Genomic DNA, 23414 nt, shown 5'->3' with positions numbered 1-23414 from the left:
ATATATATATATATATATATATATATATATATATATATATAAAATGCATATATATATATATATATACGATTAAAACATGTGTAAAGATTGATATTAGAAGGAATTTGAAGAGAAATGCCATCAAAAAGATAATCAAATGAATAGTCTTCGATTTAAAAATCGTCCTGAAATATCAAATACTTTGCTTTTTCTTCAGCACCTACTTTACTAATTGCAATAGTATTTAAAAATTTTGGACAAATTCAAAATTAACTCGTCCATTCAATCAGTTACCGTGGAGATCTTCCACGAAACAAAACATAATGTGTTGGCTATCTGCACTTGAGTGAGGAGTTAAATTCTGTATTACAAACTTCGTCAAAGAGAAAGAGAATTTACAAAAATGGATTGAAGCTTTTCAAGTTTTATGAAACAAGTTCAAAAATGAATACTGAATCCAACATGTATCTAAAACAGAATAACGCAAAACCTAACGTTATGTTCCTTGGAATAAAATAATTGAATTAATTAGTTGCTGAACTTTGTTACAATAATAAATTACAAATCGAAAATATCTGCTGCACGAAAGGTTAATTTTTAAATTCTTCGAGAAACATAGCGTTTGAAGAGAATCCTAAAATTTACGATCTTAATTTCAAGAAATATTAATTATTTAAATATTGCAAAACTTACGCTAGGTATTGTGTCAGGGGAGCACACTTTCTCGTGTAATAATTTATCCCGTATTTCCCAAGCAAAAATAGATGGTTGTTCGCGTTTATAACTTTCAATTTTATCGCATACACTGACTGTCGCAACACGAGGTTTCGATCCACCGATCGCTCGTGGCCTAATTGTACCCGATTCATAATATCGACACAAAATTTTCGATACACAACTAAAAAATTTTTTGAATTTAATTTCGGGACTTTCAGCTGGGGTTTGCTGCTAATAAAATTACTATTAGTAAAGAAAATTTGATCTTCAAAGTTGTCCGAAAGTGAAAGAAAAGTAGAATTTATTTAATCGCCCACAACATGAATTCTTCTAGAAATCATTTAGCCTCAGGAATTTAAACTAATCAAGGCATAATGAAGTGTAGAAAAGCAGTGCGCAATTAATAAAACATGGTTTTCGTATTTTTATCAGCTTGAACGAAACCAATTCATTGCACCCTTCACGAACTATTATAATATTTGAAATCCTAAAATTCGATTTCGTCAGTAGAACTTTCCTTTGAAATTCTTTTACTGTAATTACCCAATCACCAAACGTAATATATCATCCATAATCAAATAAGAAGATTCAGTTTATCCCATTTTTGAACATGTTTTTTTGTATTTTGACATTATATAGCAGTTGTAAGTCCATACTTCTGGCCTGGTCACATTTCCTACAGATAAAGGACTAGGTTTTGAAAAAGAAGAGCAATCACATCTTTACCCATTAGAAACTTGTAAGATCCTCGAAATATCGCATGGTCGAGCTCCTTGATGTGCCAGATCAACGATTTTTTGGCGCGTTGAATCAGGTAATGGCCGACCATTCACAAATACTCCACCGAGCTGATTAACACCTGTATGTCCTGAATCTGCAAACAGATTCGAAGAGGATCTGATATGCAGTGGTAATCCATTTGTTTAAGATTTTAAAGACTTTATTTCAGTGCTGAAAGCTTAAAAAAGAACAAATATAACTATCTATAGCTACAATTTAGAAAGAAAAAAGATTAATGACAGTTTGCTTATTACTTCATCAAGTCGTAGATTAGCATTTAATCACCTCGTAAATGAATAAACAGACTTATAAATATGCAATAATATATTTTATTATTTATATTATGCTTTTTTTGTGACTGAAATGATCACCAAATAAGTAAGTCTACTTTTCCCGATTTTCCTTGCTAAAGCTGTAAATGTGCAAAAGTGCGTTTTTATTTTTGTTGAAATTATGCTGGAAAATTATTGGTTCTTCAAATGGTCTAATACAAATTGCGTTGAAAATTTTTGATCGTCTGTGATAATTGCAATTATCGCATTTTCTCGAAGAATGAAGCTTACATTTCTTATCTCCCAACATAAGGTAACTTCATTTTTTCCTGTTATATGTAAATAAAACACAAAATTAAAAGTAAATTCCGTATGTTGCTTACTAAATTACTGCCTAGAATGGATCAAAGTACAATATTGCCTTATTCTATGTACACTTACTAATCATAGTGTTTTTAAGAAGCTTCAAATATTCTATTTTCAAATATATCTATAAATATGCTAATGATTGAGTATGAAAAACCATAATAAAGTTTTCGAACATGTTTCGAATATTAAAAATATAATTTTACTGCATAGTTACTAAGTGTGATGTGTCACTTTAATTATGTAATATGAAAATTAAATGTGGCAAATGCGATCATTAATTAAAATTTATTTTCATTTGACAGATTTCAGTTCTGGAAAATGACTGAAATCACAGTCATTTTTTTTCAGTCATTTCAGTCGTAATTTCAGTAAATTTCAGTCGCGATAACTGAAATTTCAGTCATTTTAGTCGCTTTCCTCACAGCAAATTATGATGAATTATCAGATAATTTACTGTCAAGAAAATACTTCTCAATACTACCAATTATTCCACCACAACAAATATATCGATGCTATACAATAATAATGTGGGAGAAGACATCAAGGTAACACCATATCCTTTTATAGCACTAAATGGGATTAACTTTAACGGGTCATTGCCATTTCTTCGCATTTCTTTTATATTATTCTCTATACAATCCATCTCCTTGATTATTATCTCAAATTATATTTTCTTTCTACTTCATTTCAAATTAACTCAATAAAAAATAAATGATCACACAAAGAAATTAATTCAATTAAACTTATTTCAAATATTTGTACTTTTTCGACTGTCTCAAACATGCTAATTTGAGTTATCGAGTATCATTAACCTCAACTGATTATTGCACTGAAATTAGAGCAGTTTTTATTACCATGTCCTGAAAAGCTTTCAACATCATTCAAAAGATAGCGTAACATTTGGAATTGCATATATATACATTTGAAATGTAACTTGTCGGAGATGAAAACCTTTTTTTAAGGTACAGTAACAATAATTTATATTTGTAAACCCCTAGATCAGTGGATTGCATACAATAACAGAAGTAGAAGTAGAAGCGCTCTTTCTTGTCGGGAGCATAGACGTACCGCTCTGAACAAAATTAGCATTATTTTAGGATTTGGGCGACTAATCCCTGAAGCGAACAGCTCGTTCAATCTGCCATATGTTTCATCTTTTTGATCCTTTCGTTGAGCTCCAATTAATTCACAAACGGTAACGAATTTATTGTCCAATTAGAGCTGAATTATCAATATCGACTATGTTGCTACTAATCCTGGACCTTATGACCATTATATCAACTTTTAAAATGCTGTTAACAAAGTGTATTTCTATTTTTCGTAACGAAGCGATCAAAATAAATTTGAAGTGAAACAAACCACCAACGCAATTATTTATGCCATAATTCACTTCCTTATTGTTTAAAACTTTTAACTGACAAATTTGGAAAGTCAAAATTTTGGCGAATTAGAAATCAACTAATGTAATCATAGTCCGATCTAATTTGTCCAAGCATGATAGCTTGGTCTTTTTGCAGCACAGCAAAGCATCACTCTCAGCAAAATCGAACAAGTAAAAAATGCAGTGTTCGGGCTATCCTTAACGAGAAATTAGAAAAACAAAGGCACCGTTATCATAACCTCTTCCCTTTTTAAACCTTTCCGGAACGCAAACGTTGAGCTATGTCTGGTGAAAAATCGTGCATAAGAATGACAGTATGCTTAAGAAGTGGGTAGCACTGTTTGTTTTATAAATTTGATAAAATTAATAGCAAATAAAAATTGAATCATAATCATCACTTGCTGTTAATAAAATTCTGACTAAACAAAACATGTGATGTATTTCCTCGCCTAATTACCGGGCTTATTCGAATTTTGATAATAAATCTATAATGCTAAGCAGAAAATGAGACTGGAAAAGAGCCAAGTAGAATTCTAACTGCAAATAATTTGGACATCATTACACTTATTAATTAATTTTGTAGTAGACAGTAAAGAAAATGGCCCTTATGATTTGGTAACAAAAATTCCAGCAATGATGGATCAATATGAAAACAGTAGCCGCCATGGAATCTGGCCTAGCTGTGGGGGGTCTCTTTCTAGATGCTGACGCGCTCTGAGAAGCCCTCATCAATCATTCCCCGGTGAGCTAACTGTCTGCTTCTATCGAGAAATTGGACAAAGTATTTTTCGTCATGCAATCATTGAGACCACCATCATTTACTGTAAGCGCACATAAACAAATGTCACTATTCATATCTTCACTGCAAATTGGTCACATCTTGAGACATTTATACAGTTATAAGGCTCCTTTTTTAAGACAAAAAAAATGGACTTTCAATTATATTTAAATTTAAATTTGAAAATGTTGAAAAAAAGCTTGAAGAGATAGGTTATTCCAGTATTCATTGTATAATAGCAAATAAATACTTGAAATTGAGTGCATATCATGAAAAGAATCTTCATGAGGTTTTCTGAATGAAAATTTCTATTAATTTAAAAACTTTGAATTCGAATCATTATTCTAAAATTATGCTTCACAAACTGCAAGTGTTATACGATTTCATTCAAATTTTTTTTAGAGATATAATTCGTTTTATTAAATGAGGTTTCACTATTCCTGTCATTTTCATTGCTTGTTTTATTATTATCATGCAAAAAAAAATCTTCAAGAAGTAGTGACATTATCCATAACATTAAGTGAAATACAAATGTCTCTCCATAACTTCCTTTTATCAGATTTTTTGACTCTCTCTTCAAAGGTCCTAGTAATTTTCTGAAAAATAGGCAATGCAAACAAGAAGGTGATTATTTAGTTCTTCTTAAGTGGATTACGGTACCAGTTAATAAATGTTTCCATTTACTTATAAGTGTGTTTTAATTGACCTCTATGTTTATCTCTGCAAAGTGCATGAGTAACGCATCGCAATAAAGTGACAGACGGTGACCGTGGAAGACTGGAAAAAAATCCAGTAAAAAAATTAATCAATACAGCTAGTCTCGATCAATTATTTCAGTCGACCTCGAAAAGCGACTTGTAAGCTTGCCGAGAAAATTATGAATTCCTCTTATTTTTTCAGGTTTTTCATATGATAAAACGATCGGATATTGAGCATACTTATCTGCCATCTCTAAAAAATTGCTGACTAGATCAATTTGAACAATTGGTGCATATTATAATAATGGTTCTCGTTACAATAAGCTGATTTTATCACCTAATTTTTGCAACTACTAATCTAAATTTTATCACCTAACTCAATGAAAAAGAATCGTAAAGCTTTTTTTTTCTCATCATATCATTGTATTAGTCATGTAATGGCGATACTTTTCACTTATGTATGATTTTAACTATTTATCACATTCTAAGAGGATTGAGGAAGCTGTTTCTCGCATTTGTAGTTTGTATTACGCAACTTTATTCGCTGCTATAAAATGTTTGGAATTCCGGGTACTGAAAGTGGAGATTATGCATGAAGAGAAAATAAAATAGAATAATTGAAGTTGGGCAGCACAATTCTGGGAAATATTGAAGAAGGAGACCTAGGCCAAAGAGGTATTTAATTTTAGGGCTCTGTCCTTGTTTGGTAGTGTTGGATATCTATCATCACCAATGGTTTATTTTCAGTGAAACAACTCCAACCTATTACTGAATGGGGGGAGCTCAGCTCAATCATCATAATGGCCTTTCTTCCTATTTGAGCCGTATCTCCCCCTTTACTTTTCACCTCACCGACATACCTTTCAAACCCAAATTTTATCCAGATACCCTCCCCATTATTTACGTATCACGCTTCATAATGGGCCCACTCCAATCTGCACAATCCAATTCATCCCTGTTTCACACCTCCACTTTCAGCATCATCATACAGTAACCAGCATGACCTACCTATATTTGTTTGCTTCTTTTTTGTTATAGAATCATCAAAATAGACCGAATGTCGTTGCGTTACCTCCATATGACTAAGATGCAGTAATGCATCGAGTTAAACTTGCTTACTCTGAAATAATTTTTATGGTTTTATGACACACTTCTCAGGTTACCAATGGTTTGTTTCAGCACTATGACACTTCAGGATACCGATGAATTTGCATTAATAGTGCGATAAACAAAACAGTTTACACCTTTCTATACAAAGGGAACACCTTCACTAGAACCATTCTCAGTTTAGTCACTAGAAGTTCTAACTCTTTAGATAAAATTCACCTTAATTTGATAATTAAAATAGCCAGAACACGACTTCATTCAATTTACATTTGCCTGCAAAAAGTTATGCAAAACAAAACGTAAAATGTTTGCAAAAAGCTTCCCAGCTTCTTTGTAGAAATTCATGACTTTTTTCTTACTTTTTTGATTTGAATGAGTTACTGCGACCTTTAACAAGGTGATAGCAAACGATATTGATGGTTCGTTGTGAAAGTGTTGCCGATACGCTAGCCATCAGTTAATGCCAGAAGGGCAAACTCGTTCACTACCATCAGTTCCCCCGTGTCACAAAAAGCATTGTCGTCGTCGTAAATGTCAGGGTAAAAACTGGAAAATTAGCCGGTTCGAAAATGAGGAGGAATAACAGTTAGTAACAACCGTATGATCGGCTGCAACGACCATTCATCATGTTCTCACATTTGTAGAACATATCAAGCATTATTACCGCCGTCTCCTTCTCATCACTTTTCAATTTTAACGATAGCACTAATGAACATTTCTTCGACCACTCATTCAATCATTTCATCGACCAGTCGGTCAATCAATTAATTCTAGCAAAACATGCCAAAATGCATCATAACACCTCATCAACTGAAATTCCAGATCTCATGATAAACAACTGATAACTGCTTTAGATTTCAACATCGATGTATCAATATTAAAGGAAACGAGAAAGGGGAATGATGAAGTAGAGTGGAAATTGTCAAGTGAAGATAGTCATTTTAAATACAAACAAGAAACTTACCAAATAGTGTATAATTGTTTGCCCTTCAAACCAAATTGTTTGTTATGATAATTTAGGAAGAGGAAAAGATTGATTTTATATGCAATAAAACAAAATTTATGACTCCGTATTTCAAATTACAAGCAACTAGGAAGCTTAAATTGATATAACTGATCGAGATTTGGCAAAAATTAATGATGTATTTTATGATTTATGCGTTCTTTTCACAACTGAAAGCAAAAAATTATCTCTATCATATCACTGCATAATTATATTTAATCAATTTGTTCCAAGAACTTTCTCCAAAGTAAATTCTTATTCTCCCATTCCATTAACTAGACAAAACTTCGTTGTTCGATTTTATAAGAACCAAGTAAATAGAAGTTTATCACGAGTTTTTCATCAAATATATGCATATATTTTTTGAATTATATACATATCAATTTTTTTGATCCTATGTGAGGCAAATTTTCTTGTGGAATCAGGCTTCTAAAAGGAACTTGAGTTAAATGCGTCTCAACTTAAATTCATGAGCTTTTTGAATATCAAGAAAAACTGGTTCGTGATTTATGTGAATCGGCAATAATACTGCTGGACGACAATTGGCAATTTGTTAACAATGCAGTTCACGGATAGTTCTTCTTGGAACACAACCTACACTTCCGTACGTCGTTAAATTTCTCATTCGTAACGGTTTTTGTCAAACATTCAATTTTCACAAAAAAAAAGAAAAAAAAAAACCTCGTAGAGGTGCCAAATTATCCAATATCATCCTTTTGCTTGGAAAAATTCGCTCTTAAGTTTCAATCAACTGCTTTTTACGATTTAATTGATCTATCAAAAAATTTGAAATGGCATATACATAGAATGAAAACGAAAAGGGAAAAGGGAACAGTGATAAAACAAATTCTGTGTAAAATCTTTTTGCTTAAAGGTGAAAATCAAAAAGACACCATGCGTTTGTGAATTCAATCAAAGCGCAAATTTAAAGGAGAAAAAAATAAAAACTGGTGCCATGATGCTTCAATTTTTCATAATTATACGGCTTTTCATAATGAAATGAGCCCAATCAAATGAACCGTCATAAATCAAGAATGCTTTCGAATAATGAAAAATGGAGCTCGTTAAGTTGAAAAAAAAATCTGGAAACAAAATTGTTAACTGTAAGAATATAAGAAAAGAAGGAATGAATGGAAGAAAACAATATGAATATCATTAAGAAATAGAACGAGCGATCACCATCCTTCTATCCAATGAACCTATTTAATCCAAATCTACGATTATCCGCGGTAAGCGTCGATGTTTCATATGTCATGTAGAGATAACATTCAACATAATTTTGAGATCAAAATTTTCCAAGAAACAGAATGTTTATTGTGCGGTATATTACAAATACCTACAACCCAATTACTGTGTAACTACGTTGAGAGTAATTCAAAAGAGTAACGATTCAGTGAACACAACAAATAATGAGAAAGTTCTTCCAGTTGAACTTAAAAGCAGCTTCAGATGAGGTAAACGTCATTATTCATGGATTACTAGGTAATCCAAATTGTTTCGTAATCATTTTAAAAGAAAAATTATACATCTTTTTGCATGATTTTTCAAATGCTGGTTTGAAATTTCGCTTTTCTGTAAATTGAAATTTTGTTAGTGTTATCGGTTCCGTGCATGTCATTTGATGAAGGGAAAAGGAATGAGTAGACGGTGAGATGAATCCCCGAGAGAATATCAAAATTAAATTAATTCTGTGATGCTGTGACTGACACCTAGTTTAAGTAGTGCAGATGAAGTCAACTCTCCCTTTGTATCATGCACCCTCTCATATTTATATGTGAAAGCTAATTTCAAGACTTACGCAATTAGCTGATTGAGTTATCCTTAAGAAAAGAACCGCAGAGCAAGAATGAAGTAATAAATGGATAATCTATCGAAGTTTAATGGCAGTACAGATATTTTTAATGCAACAAATTTTCAAAAAAAATTGAAATTCAAAATTTCCAGATGACGTCTAGTGATAAATCCAACTAAATTGCAAAATAGATTGCATAATACTCAGGCTTACAGAATATTGCAATCCATTTTTCGAATTTTCGTGTTAAAAATTTTGCATTTTAAGAGATAAGGAGGATATAAAGTTTTTAACATATAGGTGACTTTTGGGGAACAAAATATTCATAAAAAGCGTTTAGCTGTTGAAAACAGAAAATGGAAAGGAAATTAATACTTAGAAAAGTTCAAAAAATTTGATATATAATTAAAATTGAGAAAGAATAAGCAAATTGTATGGAAGGGATAAATTTTTGAACTGGAAAATTGCACATATACCTTAATGGATCCAGAAAACCCGCTTTTTCAGAATACCGCAAAATCCGATGTCTCAGTATAAAAGGAAGTACTTCAAGAAATTTTGGGAGGAAAGTTTTTTTTTCCAAAAAAATAAAAGACTGAATTAGACTGAATAAAAAAATTTAGACTGCATACTCACCTCGATTGCACGGCATTACGTTCTGGTCATGTTCAGCTGTAAAAGCAACATGAGACATCGATTGAACACCACACCGACAGGCTACTGTTATCGAAGTAACCACAGCCTGTGCAGTTGCTGCAGCTACTACAACACACAATCACTTCCTTTCCAATCACCTGAAAGATACAGTAAGAAAGATCAAGTCATGCTGAATAAGATCTGAACACCTTATTATCTCCTGGAATACAGAATTAGCTACATTATTAAGCATATTCTTATCCTATAGTTTATGAGCAAAGATATTATTACTTTGATTTAATTTTATTGAAATAAGTACTTGTCAGGAAGATTGATGTATATGCGTATTTTTGAATAACAGAAGTGCGGCTTTGATGGAAGCAGTGACAACAAGAGTAATGGCCGACATTAATTACTGCTCACCTACCAGTCACAGATGCTTCTGCCTGTTGCAATGGGTAAATGTAATCACTAAAATTTCTGAGGTAATGTTCAAGATAAATGGGTTGAGCAGGAAATTTTTAGAATCATTTCGAGAAGTGATTGAAAGTTCAAGTCAGAATTAAGTAAAAGTAGAAAATAAGGAGAGTAATTGTATCACCAATGTAACGCACATATGATACAGAATGCAAATGTACGGAAGCATTTGCCAAAGTATATCATCGTGATTACAAATGGCTTTTGTTGCGATTTTTAACAGTGTCTTGAGGATAGCAAATATAAACAGGAATATTTCAAAACAACCTGGAGCATTTTGTTCCAAATTGCAAAATTATGGTAGAAATATGAGACTTTATCATACAGTTAAATATAATTCCTTGTAAAATAGCTGTAGAAACAGGAACGAATAGTTTCCATTATAATAATGATTTTTCAGATGGTGAGAAATTAATAAATTTATATGTTGTTGCTAGCACTTCGAATTATTTTTAACTCTTTCAAAATTTCTATGTTAAAAAGATTGGATGTTTTGTAAACTTATACGCAGAGCTCAATTTGTAAGACAAGCAGCTTTTTTGAAAAGTGTTTTAAAGCATTAAAAAAGTGTACGGTAGGTTTCTTCATTAAATGTATATAAATAAGAATGGAGATGTTCTGAAGTTTTTCGTGAATTTCAAAATGAGGGTGGATTCAACACTTAATAATGAGATTATTCCATACAGTTCAAATCTCTATGCTAATGTAATAAAATAGAATTGTTCTGATGATGTCGTTCTTAGTTCAATAAAAATTAAGTTATATAGCTGAACTGAGAAAGAGCATGGCATCGTTGTAAGCATAAAATATAGCTGGTAGTATCGATTTCCAAAGAAAACTGGACTGCATAGATTTCGGATGACCTTGGACAAAATACCTAGGTAAAAGGATTCTGACGGATTGAAAGCGATAGCTGGCAGAATAAGAATGACGCTGGAGATGATGATGATGCTACTACTCCTGCTCCTCCTGCTACTGCCACTGATGGTGTGCATTTGGGAGAAAAGGAAAGGGGTGGCAGTTCACGCGTGAAATCAAATGATTTCGCTGAAAACTAAGTGAACCGACACGCGATAGGCGAAGGGCCTAATCAGGCGTATATTCGATGTCTGTATGTGAGCTGTGCAGTTGTTTCTGCTTCACCAACTACACTCATGGCTATCCTTTTCTTCTTACATTATAACGTTCGCGAATGTACCTTTTTTTTGCAACGAAACAGCCATTCCACAGATCAAGAAGGCAACCTACTAATAGGTACTGAAAATAATCGCAAGCCGATTGCATTTCTCTCTGAAGAGCATAACTGCCTTTCTTAGTGTAGCTCTCTGGTCACTCATTCTAAAGTTTCTCGTCCTTTTGATTTAGGAAAAGTTTGTTTAATGAAGTAGGTAAGATTAAGGGTAAGTAGGAAAGATTTACCAGGATAGATTAGAATAGCAGAGTTGAATCACTTTTGGATGGACGTCCAAAAAAGGCTTGTTCCAGCGCACCGTCTTGTATCATTCGATCCTAGTGTGTATGTGTATGTGTATGTTGTATGTGTATGTGTGTGTGCATGTATATGTTGTCTACAAATTTGCCTTCTTTTCCGTGTCACAGGCAGCAGTTGCACACATACGCACCGCAAGCCGCAACGCCTCCAACGTAAGTTTTTAATTTTGAAAGCAAAGTCTTCCATGGGTTTGTTGGGACGGAACGTTTAGCATTATATGAGCCAATAGAGCAGATCAATGGAAATAAAATAAACCAATCAGTTACGGGCAGTTACCGTATCCATGGGCTTTCTACCCCTGCTCTAAAATTGCATGCACTTGGAACTCTGCCCGCTCATCTCTTTTTGCATCCCCTCTATCTTCATCCAGTTACTCTTTGGTTACTGAAGTACACTTATGAGTGCTCAAATTAATATTATCCATTCCCATTAAATTTGCAATTCTTATACTGTCAACCTGTTTTCCACTTTTCCTGAGTAATCATCCTTCTTGACCATTCTATCTTTCGTATTTATTTCCTGTTATACATCAATTTTGTTAGGAAATTTGAAAAAATGTTTGCTTAACGGTCTGTCACATTGGATACAAATATCAACGGTGGTATTCTAATAACTCACAAATTTTTCGAAAATAAAAAAATCAGCAGATCAATTAAGTGGTGCCTTGGCTGGGTGTTTATCATCCTCACTCAGTCCTTTCCTTCTCTATTACTCTCTCTTGCCTTCTTAACTAAAACTTATAAATTGATATAGATTCTGTATCTATTATTGATGCTAAATTAAGCAACAGAATAACGTCTTCATGGCTTCTACATAAGTCTAGCTCCATTTTACTTCATATACCCTGAAACCATTAACCCTTCCCAAATTTGCTTCAACAAACATTACTAGCCACGCTTACTTTAACTATGTCGTTCGACGAATCCAAGCAAAAGAGTGAAGTTTCAGTTCTGAATAGTAGCATGCTTGCAAATCTGACTCACAAATCACAAATCTCATAATGCTTATTAATTTTAAGATATAACGTAAGATTTTCTAAGATACTTGTGGAAAATCAAATACATAAAATAAGGTGACTACGATAATTTCACGCATAGTACATGCATATTTTTTGCTTAGCGAAGCATCCTGCAATTTCTAAAGAGAGGCGACTGAAGCATGATTGCTGCAATCAAACTGCGTGTTATTAAATCATCTTATAGATTACCCTTATCCTTCATATCATTGCATGGGATTTTTTGCCACCAACACTATTCACGTGAATTTGTGATTTTGGTCGTGTAAATCAAATTCGATGACTGGGTAATTAAACTGTTCTGAAATTGAAAACTAGGTTCAATTGTCGTCGGATTTTTTACACGATGGAGTAATGCACTCTGATAGGCTAAACATTCTGTTCTGTTTCCACTTTTTAATTTGATTATGAAGGTCATTCTAGCTATTTACTACACAACATAGCAAGAATAATTAACGCAACAATAAGTTTAAATTTAAATAATTTTCTCCCAATATTAAAATCACTCTTCATTAAATTGAAAAGTAATGACTTTTCATTATTTGCAAAGTATATCAAAAAGTTAAGAATAAATTAAAAATACACTACTAAACACTTACAATCCGCAGTAATTTTGTTAAAGTTTCATTGGATCCATAGCATTCTTGAGTTTTAATCTTCCTTTAAGAAATTTTCTGTCATTTAAACACTTGATTGCATTTGTTATTTAAAGTAATAATGAACTGAAATGCTGAAATTCCAGTCGAAAGATTTTTTGCATTTTATTATTCAGAAGACGAATTCTAGTAAATTTCTTGCAAAACGGAAAGAGAAATAAATTCGTTAAAATTTGAAACACTTCATGATTTGTTGCAGTTATTATACAGTGTATGAATTAGAAGAACAGGATATGCAGTTAGATAGGTTGATAGTATTGGCTTGAGAAAGACATAGCAATGCTGATAGATACATTACAATGCTTATAACGAGCTCAAATGCTAATCCTTCTAATCTAACTTCATCCATAATTCGCCCTTTCTCTTTCCAATCGAATAGACTCGAAATGCTATTCTGAATTTATGCTACTCACGTGTTCTGCACATCCTTTTCTGTTTTTTTTTTTTCATTGACATTGATTTTTTGCCATTAGAGCTGAATAATTTACAGAAATTTTATCCAAGAAAATGAAGTGTATTTCAAAAGAAGATAATTTATACGGTAGCAAAACTTTTTTTATTTTAATCGCAATATTAGTACATTATTTGCGAAGAAATGCAACATTTGGTCCTTAATCGAAAATGATAAGGACCAGTTTATTAATAAATAGATTACTGAAAGTCTAATTACAAAGTTCCTTGTTAGGAAGAAAATGATAGATTGCAAGTTTGTAAATGTCATATGCGAATGGCTAATTAATCAGTCCCAATAATTTAAGATAGATTGATTGACAGATACACAGAAACTATGTTTTGTTGCATATGATTCGTTGATTGCAGCTCATACTGTGTTTAGCGAAAAGATACCAACCCAACTGTCAAATTGATGTGCCATAACAATGAACATTTCACAAAAACATCAACTCCTTGCTTGCATCAAAATATTTTGAATGGAAGAAATTTCAAAAATTCGTTATTCGAAATAAAAAATATATTGCTTTATTGTATACAGGAATTAATTCTTGAGGTTACAGCTAAAAGAACTTTAATTTCTAGTAGATGCACAATGTTTTTGAGTTCATATCATTTTTAATTGGAATTTCTTAATTTCGAAGAAAAAAAGTTGCAATTTATTTCAGAAAGATGAATAGCCAAATGAAAAGTTAAGCGGTCCGGATAGAAAACGAAGAGCAATAAGCAGAAATAAATAAGTCCGAATTCACGTTGAGTATAATTGTTTTGTACAAGAAATTTTCAAATATGGTTGATTAAGCAATGAACTGTAAGTAATGTATACATTTTGCACTACTAAAGGTTCGATTCTGTTTTAAAACAAAGCAGCTTTTGAGCAGCTTTTAAATTCCAGCATTATGATTTTCTACATTAGTATGTTTTAAAAAATGTTCAAATCATTAATGTAGTAATTTGGTATTGGTGACCATTGAAAAAAAAAGTTGCCAATTACTGTCTAAGTTATGGTGATAAGCCATGAAGTTAGGAAGCACAATGAGGTAGGCTTCATGCCCCCAGTATCTTGATTGCTTATCTGCATGTCATGGTTTGACGTAACTATGTCAAGGTACTCCAATCATTTCTTATCAGGTTCCCATCAAACAAATAAGCACTCACTGTGACATATGACAAACACTGACAAATTGCTCCCAACTTCAATAGTTTGTTATTTGCAACCCAAGTTATGCTGTAACAGAAAAATACTAATTTCAAAGAGAAATCAATACCAGCATTTTCTGGACAACCTGGTTGAATGAGCTAAGGTCGTGAATTAATGTTGAGTAATTCAATAAACTTCAATTTAGATAAATATATCAATTTTTTAGGGATTGATCATGAAGTTTTCGTAATTTTACAGCAAAATACTAGATTAATAGCTTCTGAATAACGAAATTAGATGTCAAAAAAGCGGCGATAGAGAAGATAGCAATTTGACAGCTTGGCTAATCTGCCAAACTGCAATAGTACCTGCAACGCAGCAATATGCAGCGCCCTATGCAAATAGAATGTAGTTTCGACTCCTTCATTATGAAATCAGCCAAAAACAAAAAAGTAGTGACGTAATTCTTGGAAAGTGAAGAAGAGAAAGAAGAAGAAAGGAAACGAAAGAAGCGGAAAGAGAGAGAAGTAGCCAACATTGCAAGTGGTATTATTACTAGGAAGTAATATGCAAATTATTATAATAAGACAATTGTTGTTGTACCGATCGATTTCCCTCCGCATCCGCTAGTTGAAACAGGTCAGTATTACCAATGAAGCTAGTTATTCTTCCGGTTCACTGGTTGTACCTTTAATTCAAGAATTCTTTTCAGTAATTGCTCAATCGCATCCCTTTGGTGTACCAGTTCATGCGGTGTTCGCCAAACAATTAGTATACACCACGGTAAAAATAGCATACACCTTTTCACATGCCGTTGAAAGCCTATAGATATGCTTGTTGAAAGGAAATAATCCGCTGGTTACTATAACCTAGCTCTAACAACCTCGTCATTTTTCAGACTTGCCATGAACTTAAAATTCTTCAGTTAACGACCTGACATACTCTAGAAATTGTAACAATCATGCGGTAATTTAAGAACAGTTCTCAGTCTGAAATAGTTTACTCAAGTGAATAGAGAATGACAAGTGCAATGTGGTTTATTTCCTAGATTTTTAAAAAACTAAATTAAGGATAAAGATATTTCGAAGTCTTGGTTAGAGAATTTATCCCGTTGAATGTTTAGCATTTCAGCTGACATTTCTGCAAAGTGATCAAGGGATATCAAGACCAGATAGAGACCAGAGAATTCCTCCACTCATTATGAATTTTGAAAAATTTTCACTTATTTTGATTTATCACTGGACCAGCTTGAGTTTTTACATGGAAATTGTTAAAGAGTGAAAAAAATGTAAAAAAGGTTGGTGAAACCGGTTGTTACATGAGCTTTTTTGGATGAAATTTCGTCATTCGAAAGCAAATATTGAAGTAAATGACAATAGCATCAGTTGGTGGTGTAAAGGACACAAATGACGTAACTTGTACTTAAATGTTATGGCTCAAATAATGGGAATATACCCTGATTTTTTTACTGATAAGCATGCTTTAATATTCTAGCATAGAGTAAAACGCGAAGTAATATTGGATAAAATAACTTGATAACATGGAAAACGGATGTTATGGGTTCTGAACAAATCCATTTTAAATGTTATTTCCAATACGTTGTTCACATACGGATATAGAGCAACGTTACAGCATACGGAGAAAGTATAGTATTTACAGTTTAGTATAAATATTAAAGCGAAATTCCAGTGTACTGATGATCATTTGAAGTACTACAATCAATTTGTACACAATTTTGCAAATAAAATTTGGCGCACTATTATATGTTGCTACTAATACCGCAGTTATATTCTCAGATCATGAAGCGTTCAAAGATAAAGCCGAAAACGAAACCGAAAATGTAACATCTCATATAGCACCTCACTCACTTAATTTAATCGAATTTATTTTGTTCCGCAAACAATGCAATCTTATCTAAATTGTTTGTTGACTTGGTCATCTTCATTTCTACGGTTGCGGGAAAAAAAATCAATTGCATATTCTGAGGTACACAGCTAATAAACTGAATATAAAATGAGACTTATATCAAATAATACTACACTTCAGTAGAGGTAATCGATATCAATGGTCGTTTGGCGATAAAGCTTATTTAATCATAGCGGAAGCACAAAAAATTTTGCTACCTTAATTTGAAGATATATCAAAGGCGAAGGAGAAAAATGGCAATGGTCACTTTAAGTGCAAAAGGAATGAAGTTCATTTAAAAAGTTGTACGTATGGGATATGGCTGATTTTTTAAGCAATAAATATTTTAAAATATATATTAAACACATTAAGTTCACTAAATACAATGACAAGTGGATTATGGAAACCGATAATGAGACACCATGGTTTTTTAGGATTCAGAAAATGAATAAATGTGATTCGTTGCTTATTTTATTGAGGTCGACTTCACTGGAAGCTACTTTTTTTTTTTTTTTGTTTACACATTACAATCCAGATATCCAATACAATTTAGACATCCTTCAGATTTTCTCGGTCCTCTCCTGCAGTTTCACTGAAAATTGTGCTGTAGGCTTTGAAAACTTGCATGCATAACTTTCATGCGGTTTACACACAAGTTAAGAACGAATTTTCCTATAATATTACTTGGAGAACAGATAATGAAGATTGTGACTTTCAAGACAATGAGAATTAGGTAGATGCAGAATTTCAGGATTTTCGACTGAATCACCTTTCACAATAAAACTTTGTATTGTAGTCAGGTCAAAGTTTGCAGAGGGACAAATTTTCTTGGTTGAAATGATAGTGATCTCTTTCTGCAAATAAAACACATTAAAAGATGCAAACTAAAATGATTGAGTGTTTCATTGATACATGCAGTTATGAGTTATAGCACTATCAGCATTAAATATGGTCTTTTTCTTATCTCAGCAGAATAACTGCAATTAGTAAAAAATAACTGCAAAAAATAACTGCAATTTAAAAAATAACTGCAATTTAAAAAACAATTTAAAATTGCAACTTAGTAAAAGTTCCAAGTAATGGGAAAAAGCTCCCTGCTATTACTTCCCATTTGAATACTGTGCCACTGATATACCTTGATTAAATGGAAGAAAATCGGACAAAAAAATAAAAAAAGAGCGCTATGCACATCGAAATTTAATAATTTCAACGTGATATCAGATAATTTTTTACCGTTACAGTTTTTCTAATGTCATAAAAACCGTGACATTTTCATTTCATTCGGATGTTACGGGTCATTAATAATATTTCAATGACTACTTTTTCATTGTACGCAATAGTCTTTGATAAAGAATCTCTTCTTCAATCAGTTTTTAAGTTCATCTTAGGATCATTCAGCATTTTGAGCAAATTTAATGAAAGCATGGATGACACATTTTGTTAGCCTATATGATATTTACAAGATGAGTGGTGCTCTAACACACTAAGAATGATGCATACCTAACCTAAAATGATTTTTTGTAGTGTGTTGATTACAAATACTTTTATTTTGTAACATTTGTTCTATCTTACGGACTTCAACTTCAGCAAAAATTGATAGTCGAAATCGGATCTTCAATCCAAACTTGTGTTCCTGTGCTATTCTACGGCAAGGAGAAAGTATCCCAGTGCAAAACTGGTGACAAAATTACATCTTGCTTTCGATTACAGTGTTACATTTCTATTTCAGAACTTGATTATAGCGTAACATCGCTTTTAGGATTCCGTTAATCTTACTTTAGAATGAAGCTATATTTCTGGGAAATAACTGAGATGAAACAGTGAGCCATAATTCGCTTTAAAAAAGTGAAATACACCTAAGGTTACGGAATACATTTTTAGGTTCTAATTAATAGAAATATTTTGTACAAACCTGTGGTTTTCAGGACTATCAGAACTACTTTGTTAGCATCAGCGATTATTATGTGATTGATGTTGTTTAACTAATCTTAAGCAAATTAGATGGTTATCATAACAAGAGATTGAACAATTCCGTCAATTCAGATGTTAATTCTAAGCGATTAAGTCTTTTTCAACGTGCCATCTCACTTTCTTGAAAATTCATTTGCTTAGTGCATTCTCTTCATTAGAAATGAACTATAAAATTCAAAATATTCAGTTAAAAAAAGGTGAATGGCGTAAAGATGCAGATCTGTTACTAAATGAAATAAATATGCAGTAAATGGAAATAATTTAACTATATAAATATAAATATGATGCGTCCTTGAAGATATGCGCGATTCGGAATACCGGTGACGATTATATATAAAAATATAAGAATAGTGTATGGCAAAAACGAAAAAGGGATTAAATGAACAACTTAGACATTAGACTGTAAAGAATAAAAAAAACACCTGTTTTGAACGTCACAAAATAAGTAATTTCTAGAATAGTTGATTTGCGCCTAATACATTTGAGTTTTTAAATGGCTTATGCTTTTTACTGATGGAAAAGCCATGACATTTTGGCTCTCGCATCTCAGAGACAAACAGCACTTTTTAGAGGAATTTTTTGGAAATGCACCATATTTTTGCGCACATTTGAACATTCAAAAGCATCACATTGCTGCATCATTGTCACTAAGCTTATACTGCTTCCTTTTAGTTTCTTTTTCGTGAACTCTACAACTGCTGCTAATGCAACTGCATCTGTTCTCCATATTTATGCACAATTACATAACAACAGTTTTATCCACCCGCTTTGTAACGCACATTCAAAGCCAGCGGTCTCATGAAAGTTACCTTCGGTTGATTGCACTGCACTGCACTTTCCGCCACCACTACAACAAATCAGTTCATCACAATGCCGCAGAATATTGTATGGCTCCGTAGATTACTTACTAAAATCGGCGACAAATTAAAAATTAATGTGCAGCAATAGCATGTCCTGAAAATATCAAAATTTTTAGTAGGACCTCCTGATTGTAGAAAAAGTAATTAGGCATTTAAAATCAATGAGATCTATGTCATTACACGTCGTCGGAATTAAACTGATCAGATAAATGAATTTTCTCAAGCCGATTTGCCACTCGGTAACTGCTGTGCTACTTCCATTCCTTATAATTTGAACCTTTCATACTAGTTAGAGAGTCTGCTGCTAGCACTGTTGCTGTTCATACTGCTATGGGTAACGAAGCATACCAAACAACAGGTTGCTTGAAGCTGACCACTTCCAAAATTCTATATTCAAGTTGATGCAACAATAAATTGAATATGGAAAAGAACATTTCCCCGGGGCGAAGGCCTAGCTCATTGTTCTAATATATTTCCCTGCTGCCAATGTTGCCTTCTGCACCAACCTGCGCTGTATGCTTGTTCATACCAAACAACTCATGCGCAATAAATCGTCTTTCCCAACATTATTACCTAATATTGGCAAGCGTACTTACTAACACACTATCACTTCGTCTTTTTCTATGCTTCACATGTTTTTCGGAAGCGGAAGAGTCATTTTGGATATTGCAAAAATTTCCATGCCATAAATATAGCATATTATCTCACTACCGCTGATATAAACATTTCTTTTTCGATTTGTACATTACCGCCATGGCTGACGGTAATGTGCCATCTTCCTAAGCAAACTTCCTTTTTTGTTTAAAGAAGTAAAAAGAAAAAAGTTGCGATGATATTTGTTTAGCCGCAAAATATAGTAATAAGATGTGACTGATGAGTGGATGCATTCCAATGAACACTCACAACCTAGAACTGGAAAGACACAGTACACCTTACTTCCTCAATGCTTCCTTTACTTATTATTTTTGTATTTGTATGGATATTATCTGCCTACACCGTTATGTGTGAGTGGAAGTGAAAAGTTGATGCAAATAACAATAATAACAACAACGCTAATAGAAATACTGTTGTTCAGGAGAGACAAACAATTGCCACTAAACCGTTTTCAATTTACAACAAATCTTTTTCAGTTCCCTCAACCTCCCGTTCCTCCTGATACTCACTCTTCTACTGGGCGGAGACTAAGAAAACTTCAACAAGTGACGTCTTCATTATATAATTACATCCGAACTACCGCCTCCGAACCCACATCGTTAAGTTTTTTCTCTTATTTTTTCTATAAGTATCAGTTAAATTTGTTGAATTGACAGCGCAGATAGCAACGCATGTAAACATATACAAATAGTGAAGATAACATCATATAAAATCCAGAATACTAATCACTGAGACCAGAAAAGATTTCGCTGGTCGTCATCGGGAATCGTTCATGTGGAAAGTGATCGTTCATCCACAAAAAATTCACTTGCTCCGTCATTTTTGGCTGTTTAGTTATGAGAACTCATGAGCAATAATACACTGAAATATCTATTTTTTTCGTGTGCTACACAGCTGATAAAAATATGATGTTGAAATGTTGGATTGTAAAATTTAATCCAACTTCATCATTATTTTTTCTGAAACAATGTTTCTTATTTCAGATAAAATTACTATGCCAGTTGTTGGATTAAGTTATAGAGCATCTTGAAATAGTAATTGAATAATTATTCTTCTCTTGAATTTAGCTTTTGGATATAACTAAACAGTTACTATAAGAGTAATAGATTTGGACATATTAGAAAGGATAAAAGGAAAATTTTTCAGTGTAAATGTAACAAATTTTTTATTACCCTATGTTATGAGAATCCATGAAAAATGAATCGGATCCGCAAGGAACTGTCCAGGAGAGAAGTTAAAAAACAGGTGAAGATGGACATTTTTGACATGAAAACTATTCTGTATGGACCAAAAAAATTCTCGAATTAATGTCATGTCTATACTTTTTTTACATTATGCATAAAATCAATAAAATTTGCGTTCATTTTTGATAAAAAAATATTTGTTGAATGAATGTGATCACATCAAATATTATATCTGAAAAAGTGATTCCAGATTCCCACAGTTATCGTATTTAACTTTGAACAGTTGAACTGCGATACAAAAGGAAAATTTCGCATCCACAATTTTCTGGATTGTATAAATTGTTCGTTAGAGGTTGGAATGCAGAGAGGTAACCTAACACGATACAACAAAACAGGGTTGCTCACATACTGAAAAGGACGATTCATCGACGAAGTAAGACATTAATTGTCGTTTCGGGATTATATTTGATCGTAGAAGCGTGTAAGCATGGACAATGCTGATGTATGCAGAAACGATCATCATCCTTCAACAAATTGCCTTTTTCCAAATATATTTTTATATCTTCCCTCAACAATAATTTAATGAGCTTCACTTAATCAAATTGCAAGTCCATCATCATCTGTAATTATCCATCTTGATTTTTTTTTATTAACATTGTATTCGAATTTAAAATATATCAATCATCAACAACGTTTTGGGAAAATCCATGAGTTCAATCCGGTGAACTTGAAAACCGGAACAATTACAAGAGTAAAAAATGAAACGCGAGCTTTATTTTCTTTAGTTAATTAAGGTGAACTGTTATAAACAGTAAATCTTGTGGTTCTGTCATGTGAAAATACTTACTATTATGTTTGTAACATAAAACCGGGAATCATTTAAAATTATACTTCTTATTTTTAAATTTTAATTTAAATTCCAACTCAAGTGTTAACTAATACGTTCATTGGCTATCTTCCAGATAATATACGTTCACCTTTGAAAAACATTACAAGCCTTACAATAAAATGAAAAACTTCTTCAGTGCTTTGCACATTTTAATTGTGAATTTATCAGACAATTTTTTACGAGGATTAGTTAACTTTGTATTTAGCAATCCGATATTTCAAAGGTTCATGAATGTTTTTATAAGTACTGCTCGTACACAAGTCAGAGAAGCAGAGCAATACTACTGGCACTATCTTGAAAGTACCGCAGCTGAAAAAGAAGGAAATGAAATCAATTATCTTCAGCAGCCCAGAAATGCAATGATACAAAGGACCAGGGATTACGGTAGGTGAAAATCATCTGATTTTTGTCTTTTATCGTTCGGTGGCCAGAGAGTGACAGAGAGGTTATTAATGCAACCTTAGAAGAAAGAGTTGGTAGAGGGGAGGAGTATTTGAAAGGAAGTCAATTAGTGGCTGGCTGGTTGAAGCAATCCTTATTAATGATCGCATATTCCGGTCTAGTTTTCCTGTTCTCTACTATTACATCCTGGTCATCATAATCCAGTTTGTATAATTTATGCTTCAGTACACAGTTCATGTTATTATGTATTGTACTATTCATGAGAGGGTTATTCATGTTCGTGCATTTACCATTATTACTCCATTATTTGCTTTGACGGCTTCACAATCAAATTACTCTGAATAACGGATTGAATGAAAACTGTTGAAACTATTTTCTTATTTTCACATTAATCAAAATAAACATATTTATACTTAATTACAGTATTTTATACTTAATTACATCTGAATTCAAATAATTTTAAATTTTTGTTAGTAAAAATATTTAAATTTATAAACTTGATGCGGACTAACTATAACTGAAAGATAAAGCGGATTAAATGGCATTGTGTAACCCAAGGCAACAGCAAATTTGTAACATCGATAAACACGCCAAATAAATAAGGATAGTTTCCAATTTTCCAAACTTATCATGTAAATTTGGAGAGATAATTTTTTCATCAGTCAGAAATTGCAATTCAGAAATATCACTACTGAAAGTCGAAATGACAAGGTTTAGTTAAAAAAGTCCTCTGAAACAGTATATATTTTCGATCGTTGGGTTGCCAAATAAATGACTCGAATTTATCAAAGTTGTGGCTTTTTCTC

The 23414-nt window shown here is 32.6% G+C and overlaps 3 protein-coding genes across 3 annotated transcripts; 1 reads left to right on the top strand and 2 right to left on the bottom strand.

The window, feature by feature from the left end:
- Positions 1–417: 417 nt before the first annotated feature.
- On the bottom strand, positions 418–2058 carry LOAG_04187 (vab-3; the record flags this gene model as incomplete). Its single annotated transcript, XM_020446530.1, has 4 exons — positions 418–447; positions 673–877; positions 1423–1570; positions 2040–2058. 4 exons carry the CDS (start codon positions 2056–2058, stop codon positions 418–420), a joined length of 402 nt encoding a protein of 133 aa, XP_020303145.1.
- A 7437-nt stretch (positions 2059–9495) lies between these two features.
- On the bottom strand, positions 9496–11212 carry LOAG_04186 (hypothetical protein; the record flags this gene model as incomplete). The annotated part of the gene is made up of 4 exons (XM_003139723.1): positions 9496–9638; positions 9940–9983; positions 10922–11036; positions 11188–11212. 4 exons carry the CDS (start codon positions 11210–11212, stop codon positions 9496–9498), a joined length of 327 nt encoding a protein of 108 aa, XP_003139771.1.
- Positions 11213–21330: 10118 nt separating this feature from the next.
- Positions 21331–22807, top strand: LOAG_04185 (hypothetical protein; the record flags this gene model as incomplete). Its single annotated transcript, XM_003139722.1, has 4 exons — positions 21331–21378; positions 21568–21685; positions 22375–22590; positions 22638–22807. 4 exons carry the CDS (start codon positions 21331–21333, stop codon positions 22805–22807), a joined length of 552 nt encoding a protein of 183 aa, XP_003139770.1.
- Between the last annotated feature and the right edge of the window lie 607 nt (positions 22808–23414).

This window comes from Loa loa (genome assembly GCF_000183805.2).
Source record: "Loa loa unplaced genomic scaffold supercont3.293, whole genome shotgun sequence".
NCBI lineage: Eukaryota > Metazoa > Nematoda > Chromadorea > Rhabditida > Onchocercidae > Loa > Loa loa.
This window is presented reverse-complemented; position numbering and strand designations above follow the sequence as displayed.